The 24,523-nt window shown below is 44.0% G+C and overlaps 1 protein-coding gene across 4 annotated transcripts; it reads right to left on the bottom strand.

The window, feature by feature from the left end:
- Nucleotides 1-944: 944 nt before the first annotated feature.
- LOC139172259 (putative short-chain dehydrogenase/reductase family 42E member 2) lies at nt 945-24,417 on the bottom strand. 4 transcript variants are annotated; one of them, XM_070761194.1, is made up of 12 exons: nt 24,145-24,417; nt 22,664-23,057; nt 18,831-18,926; nt 16,670-16,727; nt 15,082-15,200; nt 12,474-12,549; nt 11,152-11,234; nt 9,897-10,034; nt 7,880-7,945; nt 6,862-6,925; nt 2,879-2,952; nt 945-1,677 (listed from the first exon to the last, which is right to left on the bottom strand). In XM_070761194.1, the coding sequence occupies exons 2-12, from the start codon at nt 22,994-22,996 to the stop codon at nt 1,414-1,416; spliced, it is 1,371 nt and encodes a 456-aa protein (XP_070617295.1). In that variant the 5' UTR covers nt 22,997-23,057; nt 24,145-24,417; the 3' UTR covers nt 945-1,413. The 4 variants fall into 4 exon arrangements, with proteins under 4 accessions (XP_070617295.1, XP_070617296.1, XP_070617298.1 ...); XM_070761195.1 differs by having other exon boundaries at nt 22,664-23,061; nt 24,145-24,349; XM_070761197.1 differs by having other exon boundaries at nt 22,664-23,061; nt 24,136-24,321.
- Nucleotides 24,418-24,523: the final 106 nt, after the last annotated feature.

Here is a 24,523-nt window from a genome sequence, read left to right as displayed (position 1 = left end):
TTTTGTTCCCCAAAGGGAAGATAGCTCATTCCAGGAATTTTTGCCTTTCGGCTGGAAAAGTTGAAACTAAACATGGACAGACACTCTGTTGAGGTTGGAGATGGCACACCTGGAAACCCCCTGTTCCTGTGAACCCAGGATGCTATCAGGACCCCGTAAATGAACTCCATGGATTTTGAGGGAACATCTGGACAAGTGCCACCCTCCGCATCACTCAAAAAGACATTGTGTTTGTTGTGGTTAGCTCTGGCCCAGCTCCTGCCCCAAGGACTGTGGATGTGGGGGAGACATCCACATGCTGCAGGCCTGTTTTGCCCCCGGTGGACTCTGCAGATGAAGGCTCCTCTGACCAAGAAGACATGAGTGACAGGGAGGAGGAGAGTGTGGCAGACAGCTCAGAAGGAGATCAATTATCTAGCTCCTCCTTGGATTCGGAACAAGAGTTAATGATACAGCCACGCATGCGGAGAGCGATGCATAGGCAGCAACAACTGAAGGATTATTACAGGAGAAAATGAGGCCACCTGTGGTTGGGTGGGGCTGTGGTCATTATAAAGAGCAGCCTGTGGGTTTGGCCATTGTGGAGGATTATCTGATCCTTGTGTTTCGTGACTGCTTTACTGACTTTGACCTTTTGTGTGCTGATTTTTCCCCGCTTTGAAACAAAACCAGGGCAAAGTGTGTTTGACTTTGTGAAAAAAGAAGGACTGTGAATTGGCTCACAGCTGCAAGCTAAGTATCACAGAACTGATAAGGGACTTGTACCAATTACCAGTTTGTTTGGAGACGGCTGCTCTTTGCTATCCCAAAAGAGGGCTTGGTTTAAGTGAATTTTCATTATAAAGAACATTGTTTTGAATTTTCAAACCTGTGTGTGTGTCTGAAATTTGTACCTGTGAATTTTTGGGAGGAGTCTACCAGAGAGCCCAACAGGACAGAGTTGCTCCTTTCTTCAAAGTGCTTTAATTTTGACCCAAACTTTAGCCAGACAGACAACAAAAGGAAGTCCTTCACCTAGTTGGTGTCCCCGTGACACCCTTCAAGGCTTCATCTTCAGAAGGGGACATCCATCTTGATTGTTTTGGGTGGCTCTTACGGTACCTAGGTGGAGTGGGGTGGAGGTTGGGGGCTTAAGCATCCCTCTTTTTGGCTTTCGTTTTTCTTCCTCCTGCAGTCACGCAAAACCTCTTGAGGACCTCAAGGGAGCTCCGGAGAAGGTGCCCACGTGCAACGTTCTTATCGCTATGCTTGGTCAACCCGTCCGTTCGCCGTTTGCTTTCGGAACATCGTTCTCGTGCCCTCTTCGTCCTACCTGTTCGGCCTATGAGTTGGGGAAAATGACACCAATACCCATGTGCCTCGCACTTCCCACCCGCAGGTGTAAGGGCTAACTGGAGACCAACGCCCCCGCCCTTACACCTTGAGAAGATTCCGATATTTTTCCCAGTAATCTAGCAGAAAATCTTGGACTTCGTTGAATTTCACGGACAGCGTGATCAGCCCCGCGAGCAGGACTAGTAGAAAAAGGCATTTTTGTAGGAAAAAACTCCTCGGCCGGGTTCCCTTTTTCGAAAAATGATCGACGCAGTAGGCCAGCGAGTACTTTTTCGGGACGTAGCCGAGTTGGGCCTCAGCTTTATCGATTTTGAAGGTGTGTGTGACATACATCTCGTGTACCTGTAAATCGGGAAGAAAGAGATTTACGTAAACCCATCTTTATCCTATTAAAAAAACCATAGAAACATAGAAGACTGACGGCAGAAAAAGACCTCATGGTCCATCTAGTCTGCCCATATACTATTTCCTGTATTTTATCTTAGGATGGATATATGTTTATCCCAGGCATGTTTAAATTCAGTTCCTGTGGATTTATCTACCACGTCTGCTGGAAGTTTGTTCCAATCATCTACTACTTTTTCAAGTAAAATAATATTTTCTCACGTTGCTTCTGATCATTTCCCCCATCTAACTTCAGATTGTCCCCTTGTTCTTGTGTTCACTTTCCTATTAAAAACACTTCCCTCCTGAACCTTATTTAACCCTTGAACATATTTAAATGTTTCGATCATGTCCCCCCTTTTCCTTCTGTCCTCCAGACTATACAGATTGAGTTCATTAAATCTTTCCTGATACGTTTTATGCTTAAGACCTTCCACCATTCTTGTGGCCTGTCTTTGGACCCGTTCAATTTTCTCAATATCTTTTTGTAGGTGAGGTCTCCAGAACTGAACACAGTATTCCAAATGGGGTCTCACCAGCCTTTAAAAACCCTCCTTCCTCTGAGACTTGCTTAAAACCTGCCTTAAAATCTAAGTATCTCCCCTGGCAGGCAGGCAGGCAGGCAGGCAGGCAGGCAGGCAGGCAGGCAGGCAGGCAGGCAGGCAGGCAGGCAGGCAGGCAGGCAGGCAGGAGGCCAATAAAGCTATTCTATTCTATTCTATTCTATTCGGCAGATCGAACAATTTGAGACCCTTCCTTCCAGGGACACTGAGGCCAAAAGTTGGCAAACCGAACAACAGTACGTTCCCGTCCCCAAGAACTGAACACAGTATTCCAAATGGGGTCTCACCAGCCTTTAAAAACCCTCCTTCCTCCGAGACTTGCTTAAAACCTGCCTTAAAATCTAAGTATTTATTTATTATTATTATTTATTACTTAGATTTGTATGCCGCCCCTCTCCGCAGGCAGGCAGGCAGGCAGGCAAGCAGGAGGCCAATAAAGTTATTCTATTCTATTCTATTCTATTCGGCAGATCGAACAATTTGAGACCCTTCCTTCCAGGGACACCGAGGGCAAAAGTTGGCAAACCGAACAACAGTACGTCCCCGTCCCCAAGGAGCCCCTCCGCCCCCTCCCCAATTGCTCCAGGATGCCTTACTTCGCTTCTGGTGATCAGGGGTGGGATTTCCACCATGAACAGCAACAGGTTTTGCACTTTTTCCACAACGGCAGCTGGGGAAGAGAAAACACCGTTTTTGGGTTACGGCTTTCAAAGGGGAGCAAAATGGGTGTCCAGCCTCCATCTCAGAAACCTCTCCTACATCTTTGTTTTAGGTACTGTGGAGTCCCATTTTCTAAGACGGAGATGGTGAATATGTGGCATGCGTGCCACAGGTGCCACACGGAGCCCCAGAGGATGTCTTTGTTTGTTTGTGTTTGTGAGTGTGTGTAGCAGAGGTGACATTGAAACATTTGGCCAATAGGTTCTGTGGGCGTGGTTTGGTCAGTGTGGCAGGCGGAAGGCTAGTGCAAAATTTCACTACTCTACTTATCAGAGCTTATAAAACTTATGCCAGACCCATCCTTGAATACAGCTCATCTGTTTGGGACCCATACTGCATTTCTGACATTAACACCCTTGAAAATGTCCAAGGATACTTCACCAGAAGAGCCCTTCACTCCTCCACTCGAAACAGAATACCCTACGAGACTAGACTTTCAATCCTGGGCCTAGAAAGTTTAGAACTAAGACGCCTTAAACAAGGTCTAAGTATTGCCCACAAGATCATATGCTGCAACGTCCTGCCTGTCGGCGACTACTTCAGCTTCAACCACAACAACACGAGCACACAACAGATTTAAACTTTAATATTAACCACTCCAAACTTGACTGTAAAAAATATGACTTCAGTAACCGAGTTGTCGAAGCGTGGAACTCATTACCGGACGCCATAGTGTCATCCCCAAACCCCCAACACTTTACCCTTAGATTATCCATGGTTGACCTATCCAGATTCCTAAGAGGTCAGTAAGGGGCGAGTACAAGTGCACTAGAGTGCCTTCCGTCCCCTGTCCTATTGCTCTCCTACATCTCCTATACCTTTCTTCTATTCCTATATCTCTTCTTCTATTCTTTCATTGATATGTTCTATTACTTTATCTTCTTTTCTATTCTTTCTTAGATATATTTTACTATGAGTACCTCCTCTATAACCTTCATCATGTATTTTACTATGTGTGTATGTGTGTGTATATATATATATATGTGTGTGTGTGTGTGTGTGTGTAGATTGTTCTGAGTTCGGGTTTTGCCCCGTGTAATATTTTGAATATACCAGGATGATCCGACCTAAAAACACACACACACACACACACACACACTCCCCAAAAAACAAGATCAAGAACAGGACAATGGTACCACCATCCTCCCTTACATCAAGGGCACCACAGACAAAATTAGTAAAATTCTGCACAAACATAACATCAAAACTTCATTTTGCACTAACCAAAAAATATCTAATATCCTAAGGAGCCCAAAAGATAAAATCCAATTGGAATACCAAGGAATCTATGAAATTCCTTGCAAAACATGTGCAGCCACATACATTGGACAAACCAATCGAAGAGTAAGTGCACGCATTGCAGAACATAAAAATGCAATTAAAAAAGAAGAAAAAACTTCCTCCCTTGTCCAGCACATTAAAAAAACAGGGCATGAAATTGACTTTGAAAAAACTAAATTACTTCACAAAACAGAGAATTTATATAGAAGAATTGCGTTGGAAGCCATAGAGATTGAGAGGAGCCCCCTTTGCATAAATAAAAGAGATGACACGTCCCGCCTACCAGAGATTTGGAAACCAGCCTTAAACAAAAAAACACTTCATAAAAATCACCATGTCAATCCTTCTAATAATTATGATTCCACCAACCAATCAGATCACTAAAACATAATTGTTAAGTCTGTAAAAAGAAATCCTGAAAAAATACTGTCTCTGTAAATTTAAAATGTGAATAAATCAAGGTCGCGTCTGATTGGTTAAGACGCACGGCCGTTTCTTTTAGGCGCGAGCCTTTAAAGTATAAATAGGGCTGTTTTGACACTGACAGCTCAGGCGCGTTCCTTGCTGAAGTCACTTGCAAGAGAGCTGAATAAACGGAACCGTCTTTAAGGATTCCTGTGTGGTCTGATTCATTTCACTGGCGACGAGAGAGCGACGAATCCACGTGTCAAGAATGAACAACCTCCAGATCGGCCGGGCTCCCGACTACTTCGACCCCGAAAAGTCATCATGGGACGCCTACATGGCAAAATTCGAGATTTTCCTCGAAGCGGCAGGAATGGGAGAAGCCGAAGCCGACAGGAAGCGGGCGATTTTTCTCAATTATTGCGGTACAGAAATCTTCGACCTCGTCCAAACGCTGACCGACCCGCTCCCGGCTAAAGCTGTTCCGTGGGACGACCTTCAAGAAAGACTCGCCAATCACTTTAAGCCAACGAAACCTGCCGTAGTCTACAGACACCAATTTTCAAGAATGACACAACATGAGTCGGAATCCATAAACCAATTCGCCACGCGACTTCGTACGGTGCTGTCAAAGTGCAAATTTGACAGCCCAGAAGCTCGCCTCACCGACGCTCTTATTTTTGGAATGAAAAACGCCGCAGTGCGCAATAAAATCCTAACTGAAGACGAGCCAACGCTTCAATCTGTTATTAAGCTGGCTCAAACTGCCGAAGTAGCTGACGCGGCCGCAAAAGAACTCAAAGAACACGAGAAAAAAGAAACCGTTTCTAAAATCTCCGTTGCTGTCTCCCACGCCGAGGCACCTGATGACCTCAGCCCAGCTGCTACGGACGACGACACCTGTCTCCTGCTGCCATCTGACCAACCCAGACAGCCCAGACACCAACGATCATCCAACCCTTGCCCCGGATGCCGAGGGAACCACTCACGACAACGCTGCCCGTTCCGAGACGCCATTTGCCGCCGCTGCAACCGGCGCGGGCACATCGCCGAGGCATGCAGAGCGCCCCTTCCCGAGGAGTCCTTCTCTGCACCCCGCCAACAAAGATTTAACAACCAGGCACAACAACCGCGAGACAACAAATTTTCCAGAGGCTTCAACCGAAGAAACTACTCCACCGTTAACCGTGACTACTCACGAGGTAACGCACAAACTTACGTAAATTGCGCAAATACGAAAAAAGGGAGCAAAATTGTCATTTCGTTAGCTACATTCAAACCAAATCTCCACCCCCACACTATATACTAAGAAGAAATGACAGTTGCAAACATTCCATTTTACAACAGCACGAAGCTTGAAACTTCAGCCTGATGATGGTGAATGTGATTTCACCGAAACGTCGCATAGACATGCAAAATATTACACAGGGCAAAACCCGAACTCAGAATATATATATATATACCCACTAAAACCCTCATTGTGTATTGGACAAAATAAATAAATAAAATAAATAAAATAAATAAATAAATAGGGCAGTGCTTCCCAACCTTGGCAACTTGAAGGTATTTGGACTTCAACTCCCAGAATTCCCCAGCCAGCAAATGCTGGCTGGGGAATTCTGGGAGTTGAAGTCCAGATATCTTCAAGTTGCCAAGGTTGCGAAACACTGCTCTAGGGAAACCTCTAAAGCCCGAAATCTCACACGCGAGACCATTCTTGCATGAGTTTTCATTTGCTGCGCATGCACAGAAGCCAAACCTCGCGCCGACAGGCACAGGCACACCCACTGGGTGCTTGCGCACCCGCAATGGCTCCTCTGCAACCCATTACTGCCGGGGAGGGTGAAAAATGGGCCTACTGAGCCCATTGGAAGTCAGGAAATTGGCCATTTTTGGCCTCTGGTGGGGGAAAGTTGTTTTCGCCCTCCCCACACATTGAACTATGGATGTGGGCATTTGTGCGTGTCCGATAGCGCATGTACATATGCTTTCGGTACTTGAGGGGAAAAAGGTCCACCATCACTGTTCTAAGAAAAAAATAAAAATAAGGGAACAACTTGAAAATCTGAAAGAGGTTCATCAGAAGAAAGAACTGGCTGTGGTTTTTGGGGGTGCATAGAATTTCAAACCCAGTAAGAAACCAGCATCAAGCCAATGATTGCAGACTGTTTACCTGTTAGATAAACCAGAAAAACTGGAATACGGATCCACGGTTTCTGGTAGCCCAGTTTTTCCATCTGAAAATAAAGAGGGAGATGGATTGACCAGGACAGTTCTTTATTCCAGGAGTCTCCAAACCTGGTTATTAAGACTTGTGGATTTCAACCCCCAACATGTAGTCTGGGGAATTCTGGGAGATAGAAACATAGAAACATAGAAGACTGACGGCAGAAAAAGACCTCATGGTCCATCTCGTCTGCCCTTATACTATTTCCTGTATTTTATCTTAGGATGGATATATGTTTATCCCAGGCATGTTTAAATGCAGTGACTGTGGATTTACCAACCACATCTGCTGGAAGTTTGTTCCAAGGATCTACTACTCTTTCAGTGAAATAATATTTTCTCACGTTGCTTTTGATCTTTCCCCCAACTAACTTCAGATTGTGTCCCCTTGTTCTTGTGTTCACTTTCCTATTAAAAACACTTCCCTCCTGAACCTTATTTAACCCTTTAACATATTTAAATGTTTCGATCTTGTCCCCCCTTTTCCTTCTGTCCTCCAGACTATACAGACTGAGTTCATGAAGTCTTTCCTGATACGTTTTATGCTTAAGACCTTCCACCATTCTTGTAGCCCGTCTTTGGACCCGTTCAATTTTGTCAATATCTTTTTGTAGGTGAGGTCTCCAGAACTGAACACAGTATTATTCCAAATGGGGTCTCACCAGCGCTCTCTATAAGGGGTTCACAATCTCCCTCTTCCTGCTTGTTATACCTCTAGCTATGCAGCCAAGAGTTGAATCCCACGAGTCTTAAAGTTGCCAAGAATGGATGCTCCCGGTCTAAAGATACAAGAGCTGGCAGGGGAATTAAAGTTGCCAAGTTTGGAGACTCCTGTGTTGGTCAACAGAGCCAAAATCAGGGATGAAATCCAGCAGGTTCTGGATTTCATCTCATCTATCTTTCTCCGTCACTTGGGGAAGCAATTAAACAATTTATAGGTGTCAATTGGCAGATCTTGGACTCACCAAGGGCGAGAGCCATTCAAACAAGTTGACCTCTTCCCCGTCGTTGATAAAGTACGCCTGGCCACCCTAGGAAGGAGATCAGTGAGGAAGGTGACTTTGAAATCCCCGGGATGCTTCCACACGGTTACCAATATAAAAATGTGTTTTTAAAATATTTTTTTACCATTTTAATACTTTTTGCTCTTTTTATTGCTTTAAAATGTTTTTTTTTTTAATGAGAAGTGTATGTTTTGAAGAGGTGTTTGCTGAGATAGGCAGCTATGGAAATCAGAGACAGAATGATGATAGATGATTGATAGATGATAGATAAATGATAGAATAGAATAGAATAGAATAGAATTTTATTGGCCAAGTGTGATTGGACACACAAGGAATTTGTCTTGGTGCATATGCTCTCAGCGTACATAAAATAAAATATACATTTGTCAAGAATCATGTGGTACGACACTTAATGATTGTCAATAAGCAATGAAGAAGCAATATCAATAAAAATCTTAGGATATAAGCAACAAGTTACAGTCATACAGTCAACATGGGAGGAAATGGGTGAATGATGAGAAAAACTAGTAGAATAGAAGTGCAGATTTAGTAGAAAGTCTGACAGTGTTGAGGGAATTATTTGCTTAGTAGAGTGATGGCGTTCGGAAAAAACTTCTTGTGTCTATAATGTGATAATGACAGATAGATGATAGTTGATGGACGGATGGATAGACAGATAAATAGATAGATAGCAGACAGATAGGTGAAATAGATGATAGAGATAGACAGACAGATAGAGGGAGGGAGGGAGAGAGAGAGAGAGACCGTATTTTCCAGAGTATAAGTTATTAGTTTTTGGGGAGTTTTTGGGGAGGAAAAAATAATCTGCCTACTAGGCATTTATTTGGCTAGTCTTTAGTCTGGTTGGTTTCAGTACATTAGTTGTGCTTGCTTTTTATCTGCTAGTTGGGGATAAAAAAGCAGTTTCTAAAACACTTCTCTCAATGAGAAAAGTAGCCAAAGGGAAGATCCCTTTGCTAGCAAAGCAGAGAAGATTGCTTCACTCATTAGCACCTTGTTAGGGCTGAATAAAAGCTTAGTAAAAGCTACATTCGGCGGATAAGATGCAACCAAAGGTTCAGCCTCTTAGGGGTGAGAAAGGTGCATCTTATACTCCAAAAATACGGTAGATGATAGACAGGCTGATAGACAGAAAAATCAATCAATAGAAAAAACTTTTGTTCCAAATTATCTGACTTTCAGCTGTTAAGCAGTAAATTGGACATTCTCCCCCCCTTTCAACCTTTTCTAGGTAGTCCTCAACTTACAACTATTCGTTTAGTGACCGTTTTAAATATATATATATATATATATTAATTGGTTTTGCACATAAGGTTATATAAAACAAACATAAAACAGTGCACAGTGACCGTTTGAAGTTACAACAGCAGTGAAAAACTAGCGAGCGATTCTTAGACCTACGACCAATTGCAGCATCCCTAAGGTCACCTGTGCAAGAGTCAGGTGCTTGGCAATCGGCTTGCATTTATGACAGTTGCACTATCTCTGGGTCATGTGATCCCCATTTATGACGTTGACAAGCCAAGTCAACGGGGGAAGCCAGATTCGCTTAACGACCGCACGGTCGTTCACGACTGCAGTGCCTGGCTTAGAAACTGCGGCAAAAAAATAGGTCGTAAAATGAAGCACCGCTCCCTCAACAACTGCCTCGCTTAGCAACAGAAACATTGGGTCCAGTTGTGGTTATAAGTCGAGGACAACCTGTATATTAGAATCCCATCTGAAAAAACCACAAAAGGAAAAATAGACCACCGGGGCTTAAAAGTCCATGTATCTCTGGAAGATCGGGAAATTGCCGTGAGCCGCCCCGAGTCTACGGAGAGGGGCGGCATACAAATTTAATAAATAAAATAAAATAAAATAAAATAAAATAAAATAAAACAAAACAATAAAACAAAACAAAACAAAACAAAACAAAATAATAAATGAATGAATGAATGAATGAATGAAAACTTACTGCGATGTAGTCCATTTCGGGAGTGAGAGCCTTGGCAGCAAGAGTGTAGGCTTTGACAAGATTTTTCACATGCACCAAGTTCGTCAGGACTCTCGGATCGCCCGAACGGACGTTTAAAAACCCTCTTTCAATATTGAGCTATTGGCAAAACACGAAAACCACAAAGGGGCAGTTAAGCTAGAAGACAGAGATGCTTAAAAAAGAAGCAATGCAGGAAAGGAAGAGCTAATCTGAATTATTCTCTTTCTTTCTTTTCTTTCTCTTTCTTTTCTTTTTCTTCTTCTTTCTATTTCCTTCCCCTTTTATCTCTCTCCTTCCATCCCTTTCCTTCCATCCCTTTCCTTCCTTCCTTCCTTCCTTCCTTCCTTCCTTTCTCCTTCCTTCCTTCTCCGGGTCCCGTCGACTAAACAATGTCGTTTGGCGGGCCCCAGGGGAAGAGCCTTCTCTATGGCGGCCCCGGCCCTCTGGAACCAACTCCCCCCGGAGATTAGAACTGCCCCCACCCTCCCTGTCTTTCGTAAACTACTCGAGACTCATTTATACCGCCAGGCATGGGGGAGTTGAGATAGCCCTTCCCCCTAGGCCATTACAAGTTATGCATGGTATGTTTGTGTGTATGTTTGGCTTTATAATAGGGGTTTTTAGTTGTTTTTATTATTGAATTGTACATGTTGTGTTTATTATTGTTGTTAGCCGCCCCGAGTCTGCGGAAAGGGACGGCATCCAAATCCAATAAATTATTATTATTTATTATTATTATTATTTCCTTCCATCCTTCCCTACCTAATTAGCAACTTCGTATTTTTCTTTCTAATGGAACACCCCAACATATAGAGCAGGGTTTACCAAACTGGGTGACCTTAAGACCTGTGGATTTCAACTCCCAGAATTTTGGCTGGGGAATTCTGGGCGTCGAAGTCCAGAGATCTTAAAAGTTGCCAAGTTTGAAAACAGGCAGGAGGATATATATGTATTGTTCTTAGGCGACGAAAAATACTGAATGGATTATTTCACTTTTTCTCCTTTTTAAAATTTTAAATGCAGAGGAAATTGCGATGCTCATGGTTCATCTTGCCTGGAGGCCTTATTTACCTGAAGAATAAACTGGGTTTCTTGGTTTATTCTTCAGCCAAGGTTGGCTAATGATATGCAACACGTTTGCAAAAGAGCTTGTTAGCTTCCTCCTGGGGTCTGTGACCCCGCCACCACTACCATTTCATCAGAGATACCCTGGGATGCCCATCAAAATACGTACGGCCAATCGAGACAAATGCTGCAGCTCTTCTGGTCCATAAATTCCAGGAGGGCGTATTGCACACGTGTGTAACTTTCCTCCTCCTGCGAAATAAAGCAAGCCAGAATGAATCCTTGGAATTATGAAATGACAACCTTTAGTCTTTTGGGTGCAACGCTCTCTACATGGGGCTACCTCTGAAAAGTGTTCGGAAACTTCAGATCATGCAGAATGCAGCCGCGAGAGCCATCGTGGGGCTTCCTAGATTCGCCCACGTTTCTGCAACACTCCGTGGTCTGCACTGGCTGCCGATTGGTTTCCGGTCACAATTCAAAGCGTTGGTAATGACCTTTAAAGCCCTACATGGCATTGGGCCAGAATACATTCAGAACCACCTGCTACCGCACGAATCCCAGCGGCCGATAAGGTCCCACAGAGTTGGCCTTCTCCGGGTCCCGTCGACCAAACAATGTCGTTTGGCGGGCCCCAGGGGAAGAGCCTTCTCTGTGGCGGCCCCGGCCCTCTGGAATCAACTCCTCCCAGAGATTAGAATGGCCCCCACCCTCCTTGTCTTTCGCAAATTACTCAAGACCCACGTTTGTCGCCAGGCATGGGGGAGTTAAGATATTCCTTCCCCCTAGGCCATTACAAGTTATGCATGGAATGTTTGTGTGTATGCTTGGTTTTCATAATAAGGGTTTTTAGTTGTTTTATTAAATTGGATAGTTACATGTTGTTTTTATCATTGTTGTTAGCCGCCCAGAGTCTGCGGAGAGGGGCGGCATACAAATCCAATAAATAAATAAATAAATAAATTCCTAGATAGGTTGTACATGGGAATGAATTCAGGAGACGAGGGAAGCCTGTAGACTGACAGTGGGAATATCAGATAAGAGGCAGCTGAGCCCTCAGAAGGAAAGGGACATCGTAAACATCTCAGAAGGGACCCTCCCCCTAGTTTCTTGGACTGTAAAGGGTGGGGGACAGAGACTAGCAAAATTGATGGAAGCCAGTGGTGGTATTCAGCCGGTTCTATCTGGTTCGGGAGAAACAGTAGTGGAAGCTATGGGTGGCCCAGCCCACCAGCCCGGACATAATAACGTCCCATTTATCCATGTTTTTGAGGCTCTGCACAACGCACACGCTCACATTTGCAAACCAGTAGAAAGTGAAGTCAATATCACCCGCGATGTAGTGCAGCCAGGAAGAATTAACTAGGAATACTAGCTCTGTCTTTATACATTTGGCCAATAAAGAAGTCTTCCATTCTATTCTATTTTTTCTATTCTATTCTATTCTATTCTAGTCTAGTCTAGTCTAGTCTATTTCTTGCAGAGAAGTACCTGGCAGGAGTGATCCGTTAGCCGCCAAGACCATTTGTTCTGCGATTGCTTTCGTCCGGGAATATTCATTAACTTGCTAAAAGGGAAAGAGAGAGATTCGAAAGCCAAAATACCTGATTTCATAATTGTGATTGGCCGTCTTGCACACTCCAAAATGTTTTGAGGAAGTGGAGTTTGAGGAACCTTGCACACTTGTGCAAAATTTACATTACTACATTTATGTACAACTTACGTAAGGCATCGATGGATATAACTTGTAGACATTCAACAAATTGTACAGAACAAACCCTTAAAATACTGATTGATTAGACAAATCGTGCAAATTAGATAAAATTGGCAGTTCTGTGTTAGCAAAAACTTCAGGAGAGAAGGATTATGGGGTCCAAAGACGGGTTACAAGAATGGTGGAAGGTCTTAAGCATAAAACGTATCAGGAAAGACTTCATGAACTCAATCTGTATAGTCTGGAGGACAGAAGGAAAAGGGGGGACATGATCGAAACATTTAAATATCTTAAAGGGTTAAATAAGGTTCAGGAGGGAAGTGTTTTTAACAGGAAAGTGAACACAAGAACAAGGGGACACAATCTGAGGTTAGTTGGGGGGAAGATCAGAAACAATGTGAGAAAATATTATTTCACAGAAAGAGTAGTAGATGCTTGGAACAAACTTCCAGCAGACGTGGTTGGTAAATCCACAGTAACTGAATTTAAACATGCCTGGGATAAACATATATCCATTGTAAGATAAAATACAGGAAATAGTATAAGGGCAGACTAGATGGACCAGGAGGTCTTTTTCTGCCGTCAGTCTTTTATGTTTCTATGTTTCTATACTTGTTAAAATCAACGACTACTCTACCAAGAACAAATAAAAACCAAGGGACGTTTACTCCATCTACATATTTAAATTAGAGGTCATGTACTATTGAAGTGCCAGCTAAATAGCTGACTCCCTCTTTTTTCCCTTATCTTTAAAATCCTCTCTTTCTTTCTATCTATACTATCTATTCTCTTTCTTTTCTCATATTATTTTTAAACATGATATTTATGATTGTACTAATAGTTATTATATGTTCTGTTTTCCATTCTATTCTTTTTTAATGTATACAGTGTTCCCTCGACTTTCGCGGGGGGATGCGTTCCGAGACAACCCGCGAAAGTCGAATTTCCGCGAAGTAGAGATGCGGAAGTAAATACACTTTTTTTGGCCAAGAACAGTATCACAAGCCTTCCCTTAACACTTTAAACCCCTAAATTACAATTTCCCATTCCCTTAGCAACCATTTAGATTATTACTCACCATGTTTATTAAAGTTTATTTTAAAAAATATTTATTAAAGGCAGACGAAAGTTTAGCGATGACATATGACGTCATCGGGCGGGAAAAACCGTGGTATGGGGGAAAAACAGCGAAGTACTTTTTTAATTAATATTTTTGAAAAACCGTGGTATAGACTTTTCGCGAAGTTCGAACCTGCGAAAATCGAGGGAACACTGTATATTCAATAAAGTGTTGTTTTTTTTAAAGAAACCTTGCACACTTGTGCAAAATTTTCAACCTGGACAGAAATCAGCGGCACTCGACAACTGGCGTGCCTTTAGCATCATTGTAGCATCCTGGGGTTATTCATGTCATCCCCTTTTGCAACCTTCCTGCTTGGCTTCAACGAGGAAAGCCGGATTAACTTAAGCAACTGCTTAGAAACATAGAAGACTGACGGCAGAAAAAGACCTCATGGTCCATCTAGTCTGCCCTTATACTATTTCCTGTATTTTATCTTACAATGGATCTATGTTTATCCCAGGCATGTTTCAATTCAGTTCCTGTGGATTTACCAACCACGTCTGCTGGAAGTTTGTTCCAAGGATCTACTACTCTTTCAGTAAAATAATATTTTCTCACGTTGCTTCTGATCTTTCCCCCAACTAACTTCAGATTGTGTCCCCTTGTTCTTGTGTTCACTTTCCTATTAAAAACAATTCCCTCCTGGACCTTATTTAACCCTTTAACATATTTAAACGTTTCGATCATGTCCCCCCCCCTTTTCCTTCTGTCCTCCAGACTATACAGATTGAGTTCATGAAGACTTTCCTGATATGTTTTATGCTTAAGACCTTCCACCATTCTTGTAGCCCGTCTTTGGACCCGTTCAATTTTGTCAATATCTTTTTGTAGGTGAGGTCTCCAGAACTGAACACAGTACTCCAAATGTGGTCTCACCAGCACTCTATATAAGGGGATCACAATCTCCCTCTTCCTGCTTGTTATACCTCTAGCTATGCAGCCAAGCATCCTACTTGCTTTTCCTACCGCCCGACCACACTGCTCACCCATTTTGAGACTGTCAGAAATCACTACCCCTAAATCCTTCTCTTCTGAAGTTTTTGCTAACACAGAACTGCCAATGCAATACTCAGATTGAGGGTTCCTTTTCCCCAAGTGCATTATTTTACATTTGGAAACATTAAACTGCAGTTTCCAACTGCTTGATTCATTTAATGACGTGACCAAAAATGACCGCCTCTCTTCTCCCCAGAGATTCCCAGTCCTGATTGCGGTCGTAAATTGAAGCCCACCTGTAAATTTATTTCAGCTCTAAGGCGTACCTGCTCCAAAGGGAGATAAGATACAGTCGCTTCGTCGCCATCTGCAATCGCTTGTCCTGCAAAGACCACGTTGACTGTGCTGTTGTAGATCAACCTGGGGATTCTTTGCCGTTTGCAAACTGGGGGGGAGAGACACAGAAAGGGGCAAAGTTGGGGGTGAAAATCACACCGCGTGTTGTGGAAGGGCAAGAGGTGGAAGGAGCGAGCCATCATTGCATCAAACCTGGAAGATAAAGGGGAGCTGAGCAGGGTTGACTTCAAAACCTTAAAGCAAGGTAGAGCTGGGGGAAAGTATTGGGATGAGAGGCCACCAGGAGATCTCTGGACTGTCAATTAATCTGAGAAGTGGAAAACTATTGGGCGAGAAGATGAAAGGAAATTAATTTTGGCAAGGACAGGGATGTTTGCAGGATGTCGCCATCAGTTGCCCTTCAACTTGAAAGATGGTTTTTTTAATATATATATATAATTTTTATTGTTTTTTTGTATAGGAGCTACCACTGCTCCGCTAATTATAGAAGTCTTCTTAATAATACAGGGGGGGGGAAGACTTTTTTCTGAAAGACGTTTTGTTTTAATTGTGTTGTAGGAAAAAGGGAAAAATAATTGGTTGGTAGACTATTTTTTTTGGGGGGGGGATAAAATTGAGTTGGGAGTTGAAGATGTGTGGACTACAACTCCCAGAATTCCCCAGCCAGCACTCATCTTCTTCAAGTTGCCACGGTTGAGAAAACACTGCTGTAGCCAGTAAAATGAGATGGGACTTATTATCCTTGGGAAAAGAGAAAGCATGAACTCCAATTTGGAAAACAGGGTGTGGCGCCACCAGGTGATCCCGAACAACGGATTTTGGAAGCCTTGGTTGATCCTTAAAACATGCTGTTTTCTTTCTCTATTTTATGGGATAATATTGACAAGGTTGTGGAGTGTCATAGTGTCATCCCGAAACCCCCAACACTTTACCCTTAGATGATCTACGGTTGACCTATCCAGATTCCTAAGAGATCAGTAAGGGGCGAGTACAAGTGCACTAGAGTGCCTTCCGTCCCCTGTCCTATTGCTCTCCTATATCTCCTATACCTTTCTTCTATTCCTATATCTCTTCTTCTATTCTTTCATTGATATGATCTATTACTATAACTTCATTTCTACTATTTTTAGATATATTTTACTATGAGTATCTCCTCTATAACCTTCATCATGTATTTTACTATGTGTATATAGATATATACCCACTAAAACCCTCATTGTGCATTGGACAAAATAAATAAATAAATAAATAAAATAAAATAAATAAAGTTTTGCTCTCCAAAGCCTGAAGAAAATATCTCTGCAATGGAAAACACTGGCGACAATACAACAATTGAACACTCAGTTTCTTATGACTGCAGAAGGATGTTAAGCGTGTGTTTCCTAGTGCCAAAAAAAGTGACCAGACTTCCCTCTCACCAGTCCCCGAATACAAGTCTAAATATAAGCTTGGTCTCCTCTTAGTAGTTCAATCCTGAATTTGGCCCACAAAAGTCTTATCTGTTCTTTTTTGTCACCTATCGTCACCACAACCACACATAAAACACCACTTACGCACCTTCAAGGACGATTCCGGTCCCTCCGATGTTGACTGACCGAATCTTTTTCTTGCGCAGCTACAAGAAGAAGATGAGGAGGAGGAGGAGGAGGAGAAGAAGAAGTAGGAGAAGAAGTAGGAGAAGAAGAAGAAGAAGAAGTAGAAGAAGTAGAAGAATAAGAATAAGAAGTAGAAGAAGAAGAAGTAGAAGAAGAAGTAGAAGAAGAAGTAGAAGAAGAAGAAGTAGAAGAAGAAGAATAAGAAGTAGAAGAAGTAGAAGAAGAAGAAGTAGAAGAAGAAGAAGAAGAAGAAGAAGAAGAAGAAGAAGAAGAAGAAGAAGAACTGCAATGTCACAACAACACAGAAAAGAACTAGCTCTATTCCAGGGTTTCTTAAGCTCCATCCCTTTAAGAGGGGCGGACTTCAACTCCCAGAATCCACTGGGCAAGGGAACTCTGGGAATCGAAGTCCATGCATCTTAAAGAGATTGAAATTAGGAAGTGCTGCTCTATTACCTTTATATTTCCCAAACAGCTATGGCAGAAGGCCCTAGAAATGCTTTTGAAATGTTACATTTCTTTTTTGTATTGGGTCCATTGTCCAGATTTATTTGATGACCACCAAGTCCAATCTGAATAAGTCCCTGCTGTTAGGGTTACATACAAATGGGAGTTCCTACCTTTCGCCACTCCCGGAATGCTCCTAGAGGTGGGCGCGCATCTAGCGGGCATGTCCTTGCATGAGATTCGGTTTCTGCGCATGAGGGTGCACGCATGAGCAAGATTTCAGCAATTTTCGCTGATATTTTGGCTTCCGCGCATGCACAGGAGCAAAAAAACGCCCAAAATGGGTGAAATTTCACACATGAAGGCATCCTTGCACAGAATTTCACTTCCTGCACATGTGCAGAAGCTAAATCTCACACGGGCGCATGTATCAGGCGTTCAGAGATGCATGTGCATCACCATGGGATCATCGATCCCACCTGCACCGGGTGCAACCCACTACTGGTTACTTACCTAATACTCTTTCTAATACTCAGCCCTGTAAGATGGATTAGACTGTGAGAGCATGATTGGGCCAAAGTCGAGGGGGGGCGTTTGCCCAGGTTTGCCTGGTGCACCAGTTGCGGCCCTACTTGGACCGGGAGTCACTGCTCACAGTCACTCATGCCCTCATCACCTCGAGGCTCGACTACTGTAACACTCTCTACATGGGGCTACCTTTGAAAAATGTTCGGAAACTTCAGATCGTGCAAAATGCAGCTGCGAGAGCAATCATGGGCTTTCCTAGGTATGCCCGTGTTACACCAACACTCCGTAGTCTGCATTGGTTGCCGATCAATTTCCGGTCACAATTCAAAGTGTTGGTTATGACCTATAAAGCCCTTCATGGCACCGGACCAGATTATCTCAGGGACCGCCTTCTGCTGCACGAATCCCAGCGACCAGTTAGGTCCCACAGAGTGGGTCTTCTCCGGGTCCCGTCAACTAAAGAATGTCGCTTGGCGGGACCCAGGGGAAGAGCCTTCTCTGTGGCGGCCCCGGCCCTCTGGAACCAACTACCCCCCCAAAGATTAGAATTGCCCCCACCCTCCTTGCCTTTCGTAAGCTGCTTAAAACCCACCTCTGCCGTCAGGCATGGGGGAATTGAGATCCTCTTTCCCCCTAAGCCTTTACAATTCTATGCATGGTATGTCTGTATGTATGTTTGGTTTTTTATATTAATGGGTTTTTAATTGTTTCTAGCATCAGACTACTATTGTACACTGCTTTATTGTTGCTGTTAGCTGCCCCGAGTCTCCGGAGAGGGGCGGCATACAAATCCAATCAATCAATAAATCAATAAATCAATAAATCAATAAATCAATAAAATCAATAAATAAAATAAATAAAATAAATAAAAATAAATAAATAAAGTAAGTCACGCTTTCATGCCTAAAATAGGATTTGAACTCCCCATTCTCCTGGTGATTGGCCCAAAGTCAATCAGCTGACTTTCACGCCCATGGTAGGACTAGAACTCGCCATCAAAGTAAACCCATCTGGCTTTCATGTCTAAAAGCAGGACTAGAAGTCACCATCTCCTGGTTTCAGAATAAACTTCTCACCTCTTCAAGGAGAGCCCGGGTATCATTTGCAAAATTTCCAGAGCTACAGAAAGAGAATTAAGCTGGACTCACTTGTTTTATGCCGGTCCTCCCGTACGAGGCTGCGTGGATGAGACAATCCACACCTTCGCAGGCGGAGTACAAATCACTAAAGTTTCTGACGTCCGACTGTGAGGCAGAGGAGAAAATTTATATGAGTGTTTTATTGGAGGACAAGCGTCCATGTTTTTCCAGGCGACTTGTAAAACAGTCGGCTAGGGCAGAGGTTTCCAACCTTGGCAACTTTATGAGGTGTGAACTTCAACTCCCAGAATTCCTCAGCTGAGGAATGCTGGCTGAGGAATTCTGGGAGTTGAAGTCCACACCTCATAAAGTTGTCAAGCTTGGAGACCTTTGGGCTAGGGAATTTAAAACTCTACCTGGCTTGGAGCACAGTTCATTTCTCAGTTTATATCTATCCGACCCACCACAGCAGGGAGGTCGGGATTGTTGTGGGTCCCATCTTGAGGAGATCCACCTGGTGGGACCTAGAACTGTGATGGGGAACCTATGACATACGAGTCACAGGTGGCACGTGGAGCCATATCTGCCGACACACGAGCCGTTGCCCTAGCTCAGCTCCAACGCAAATGTTCGTGCCGGCCAGCTGGTTTTCAGCTCACACGGAGGCTCTGGGATGGCGTTTTGGCTTCCAAAAGGCCTTTGGAGGGTTGAGAAAGCTGTTTTTGCCCTCCCCAGGTTCCAGGAAAGCCTCTGGTACCTGGGGAAGGTGAAAAACGGGCCTACAGGTCCCACCGGAATTCTTAAAATGTGGAAGTTGTGTGTGCATGCAGGGCAGTGCAGAGTGGGTCGTGAGCGCAGGTGTGTGGTGCATGGTGGGCGTTGAAGATGGGTATGGGCACACGCACACACATAAAAGTGTACGCATCTGCACTTTTGGCACCAGAGGATAAAACAGTTCGCCATCACTGACCTAGAAAAAGGGCCTTCTCTGTGGTGGCTCCCTCCCTGCGGAATATCATTCTCACACAGAAAAGATCGGATGCCATTTCGATACTGTTTTGAAAGACCTGAAGTCCTGGTTTGGCCAACAAGCCTGGGGACCTCAGAGAGCAATGGAGTCCATCAAGTGCTTATTTGATTGTTGTTGGTGTGTGTGTGTGTGTGGGGGGGAGATAGAGTGTGTGTGTTGGGGTGTGAAGGGGGGGTTATTGAGGTTTGGATTGAGATTTTGTTTCTGTAAGCCACCCAGAGTCATCATGAATGACTTAAATAGTAAATGAATAAAAATGAATAAAATACATTCCAGGAGTTGAGGTTCACACATCTACGGAGAGGGGCGGCATACAAATCTAATAAATAATAATTAAAACTGCTGTTGGAAATTCTGAGCAGCAAGCCTAATTTTTATTTTTAATGGAAGCTCAGAGGCAAAATGACCCAAGAGACTAACACTTTCTTCCATGCGGAGATGCCCAGCCTTGGCACATCCAGGTCAGTGATGGGTTCCTATGGGTACGGTCAGGTATGCAGAATCGGTAGAAAAACTTTGATTTTTTTTTCTTTTTTACCCTTCTGGGCTCTGGGTATGTTTTTCCTATTGCAGTAAATGAGGTTGAATGTGTATAATTTTAGAAGAGCTGTGCGTGCATGTGTGTACGTACATAATATATTTTGTAGGAGGTGAGGTCTCCTACAAAAAGATATTGACAAAATTGAAGGGGTCCAAAGACGGGCTACAAGAATGGTGGAAGGTCTTAAGCATCAAAAGTATCAGGAAAGACTTCATGAACTCCATCTGTATAGTCTGGAGGACAGAAGGGAAAGGGGGGACATGATCGAAACATTTAAATATGTTTAAGGGTTAAATAAGGTCCAGGGGGGAAGTGTTTTTAATAGGAAAGTGAACACAAGAACAAGGGGACACAATCTGAAGTCAGATGGGGGAAAGATCAAAAGCAACATGAGAAAATATTATTTGACTGAAAGAGTAGTAGATCCTTGAAACAAACTTCCAGCAGACGTGGTTGGTAAATCCACAGTAACTGAATTGAAACATGCCTGGGATAAACATAGATCCATTGTAAGATAAAATACAGGAAATAGTAAAAGGGCAGACTAGATGGACCATGAGGTCTTTTCCTGCCGTCAGTCTTCTATGTTTCTATAGTAGATAATGTATATTTTTGTGTGTCTGTGTGTAATATGGATGTACACACATGACATATATACATAGAATTAAAGAGTATATTTTGGATGTTCAGTCATAGTAAATAGAGGGAAATTGTATCTCCTTAGAGGCCAGGCACCCTAACTCTAACCCAAACCCTTGACGTGAGTGACGTCAAGTTGGCCACCTTTAAGCCAGTCACATGACCTTTAAACCACCCCGTCACATGATCGTCAAGCCACTCCCACCTAGTCACATGGCTGGCAAGCCACACCTACAAAATAAGCCACGTCCACAGGGTGGTAGTAAAAAAATTTGCAGCCCTCCACTGATCCAGATGCCTGGACTTCAATTCCCAGAATTCTCAGCGATGGGTCTTCTTGCTAGGGAATTCTGGTTAGGAAATCAACAACTTTGGAATCTGAGCCACATTGTCCATCTCTGTCCTACTCTGACTTTGATCATTATGCTATTACCTGGTACTTTAATAAAAAAAATATACAATTTTATTGTACTAATAAAATACCTCGCCTTTCGTAAGCTCCTTAAAACCCACCTCTGCCGTCAGGCATGGGGGAACTGAGATACTCCTTCCCCCTAGGCCTTTACAATTTATGCATGGTATGTTTGTTTGTAGGTATGATTGGTTTTAAAATAAGGGTTTTTTAGTTGTTGTAGTATTGGATTTACATGCTGTTTTTATTATTGTTGTTAGCTGCACCGAGTCTAAGGAGAGGGGCGGCATACAAATCCAATGAATGAATGAATGAATGAATGAATGAATGAATGAATGAATGAATGAATGAATGAATAAATAAATAAACACATTCTGGATTCACACCAGATAGTCCCCAACTGGCCAACGCATGTAGTGTACATTTGTTGTATGAATGGCAATGTCTTATTTTAATACTTCTGGGTTTTAGACTAGTTGTGTTAAATTAATTGGATTAGGATGTTGCATTGTTTTTTATATGTTGTAAGCCATCCCGAGTCCTTGGAGAGGGCTGCCATATAAATCCAATCCAATCCATCCATCAATGAATAAATTGTAATTAATTGATAGGTAATTTATGATGTCCGTATTCCTACCACCCTACTGGCCTTCCGTAACGCCATGAAGACCTGGCTATGTATATTTTATTTTATGTACGCTGAGAGCATATGCACCAAGACAAATTCCTTGTGTGTCCAATCACACTTGGCCAATAAAAATTCTATTCTATTCTATTCTATTCTATGCCAGCAGGCCTGGGGGCCATGAATTGTATATCTTTCATGGCCAAACTGTATGAATGGTGTGTACGCATGTGATTATGACTGTTTTTATAACAAATAGGGTTTTTATTACGGGGTTTTATAGTTTTAGATATTATATCCGACTTCTTATTGTTGTGTATCCATTTGTATTTGTATTTATATCATTATTGTAAACCGCCCTGAGTCCTTTGGGATTGCATGGCATAGAAGTCAAATGAATGAATGAATGAATGAATAAGTTGATACAGGTAATTCTCGACTTACAACAGTTCATTTAGCAACCATTCGAAGTTGTAAGTGCGAGTCCAGGTCATACACCGCTCCCCCCCCCCAGGCCATCCTAACTTTGAACCATCATTAAACTGACGGTCATAAATCGAGGATTACCTGCAAAGCTTCACCCAAATAGCTATGCTTTGGCGAGTTTTCTCTCCCCTTCTAAAGGTGAAAAAAAATGAGCAGAAATGAGAAATACCCTGATCAATATTATTCCCTTTGGAATGTTCCGGATCGGTCGGTTAAAGTCATACAAGATGACTTGGGTTCCTGATTTAGCGAGGGCGCAGCCGAGCGTAAAGCCAAAATAACCGGCGCCTCCAGTTATGACCGTCTTGTTGCTGACTTTCCTCAGCGGAAGCGTCAGGATTTCAGGAACATTTTCGACCACTTTGGCCTCCTCCTTGTTGCATTTGTAGAACCGGGCGGGTTTCGGGTCTTTGAGTTTCTCCATTCTGGGCTGAGAACATGGTGGATCCTTAGGTTTCTCTATTCTGGGCTGGGAAGATGGTGGATCCTTAGGTTTCTCCATTCTGGGCTGGGAAGATGGTGGAACACCCAAATCTCCATCCAGAGGATCACCTGCTCCTCACCTGCCTCAGGTGTAATAAGAGGGATCAGACTTTAAAGGAGAATAGGTGCCAATCAGATTGAAATGAGGGGTCCCCGGTGGGAGAGGAGAAGGAGGGGGGGAGAGAAAAGAAGAGTGAAAGGGGGGAGAAAAAGAGGAGGAGGGGGAGAAAGAGGGAGGGGAGGGAAAGAAGAGACGGATAGGGAAAGAGGGAAAGGAAAAGGGACTGAGAAAAGGAGAGGGGAAGGGACAGAAGGAGAAGGATGGGAAGGAGAGGGAGAGAGAGGCGGGAGGGAGAGAAGAATGGGGAAAGTAGAGGGAAGGAAGGAGAGGAAGAGGAAGAGGGGAGAGATAGGGATAGGGAAAGAGGGGAAGGAAAAGTAGCGGGACTGAGAGAAGACGAGGGGTCGGGAGAAAGGGGGAAAGTGAAGGGAAAGAAAGAAGAGATGGATAGGGAGAAACTGAGAAGAGAGAGGAAGGGAGAGGGATGGCGGGGAAAGAGAGGGGGAAGGAGAGAAAGGGGGAGGGAGAGAAAGAGAGAGGGGAAGGGAAGGGCAGGCGGATAGGGAAAGGAGAGTGAAAGAAGGAAAGAGGAAGGGAGAGAGGGGGAGGCATGGGGAAAGGGGAGGGAGGGAAAGAGGAGGAGGGGAAAACAGAGGTGGAGGGAAGGAGAGAGGGATAGGGAAAGGAGAGAGAAACTGAGAGAAGAAGAGGGAAAGGGAGAGAGGGGGAAGAATGGGGAAAGAGGAGAAAGGGGGGAGAGAAAGAGGGAGGGGAAGGGAAGGAATGAAAGAAGGAGAGAGGGGGAGAATAGGAGAAAGGGGAGGGAGGGGGAAGGAGAGAAAGAGGAGAAGAAGGGAAGAGAGACAAATAGGGAAAGGAGAGAGAGACTGAGAGAAGGAGAGGGAGAGAGGGGGAGGAATGGGAAAAGAGGAGGGAGGGAGAGAAAGAGGGAAGGGAAGGACAGAGGCTGAAAGAAGGAGAGAGGAGGAGGGATGGGGAAAGGGGAGAGAAGGAAGGAGAGGGAGGGAGAGAGAGGAATAGGCGAAGGGCTAGACTGGGGAGGAAGGAAGAGAAAGGCCCTGACTTCTCCCTTTTACCTCACGAACCTTCAGCGTGAGGAACGTCGGAGTCGCAGCAACTCCGAGCAGGCCCAGTTTCCGTTCAGCCTGGGCGGGAAGCGGGTGAAGTCGGGCGCCCCCTCCCCAAATCTCCCCCCCCCGCCGGGAAGACGACCACCTTCAGTCGCCTCTCTTCTACCCCCGGCGGCTCACATCCCTGCCCTCAAGCCGGCGACCCCGAGCCCTTCAGGGCGGGGGTGGGGTGGCGCGCAAGCTAGAAGCGAACCTAACGCTGCGCGCAGGGCCCGGCCCGTATACATCGGATCAGAAGCGCCCTCGAAAAAAGAAGCGAGGCTCCAGCCGAGCCCCCGCGACCCGGGTGTCAGTGCGCGTCCGTCGGACCTGCGCACAGGCTTATTACTTTGGA

Source organism: Erythrolamprus reginae, chromosome 9 (assembly GCF_031021105.1).
Source record: "Erythrolamprus reginae isolate rEryReg1 chromosome 9, rEryReg1.hap1, whole genome shotgun sequence".
NCBI lineage: Eukaryota > Metazoa > Chordata > Lepidosauria > Squamata > Dipsadidae > Erythrolamprus > Erythrolamprus reginae.
The sequence above is the reverse complement of the archived record's forward strand: the minus strand, read 5'-3'. Positions and strand labels throughout refer to the sequence as shown.

Coding starts and splice junctions, on each gene's coding strand:
- LOC139172259 (XM_070761194.1), bottom strand. CDS start 22,996: ATGGAGAAACCTAAGGATCCACCATCTTCCCAGCCCAGAATAGAGAAA. Junction 12,550..15,081: donor CTTATCTCCCTTTGGAGCAG/GTACGCCTTAGA, acceptor TTTCCCTTTTAG/CAAGTTAATGAATATTCCCG. Junction 7,946..9,896: donor CCGAAATGGACTACATCGCA/GTAAGTTTTCAT, acceptor TCTCCTTCCTAG/GGTGGCCAGGCGTACTTTAT.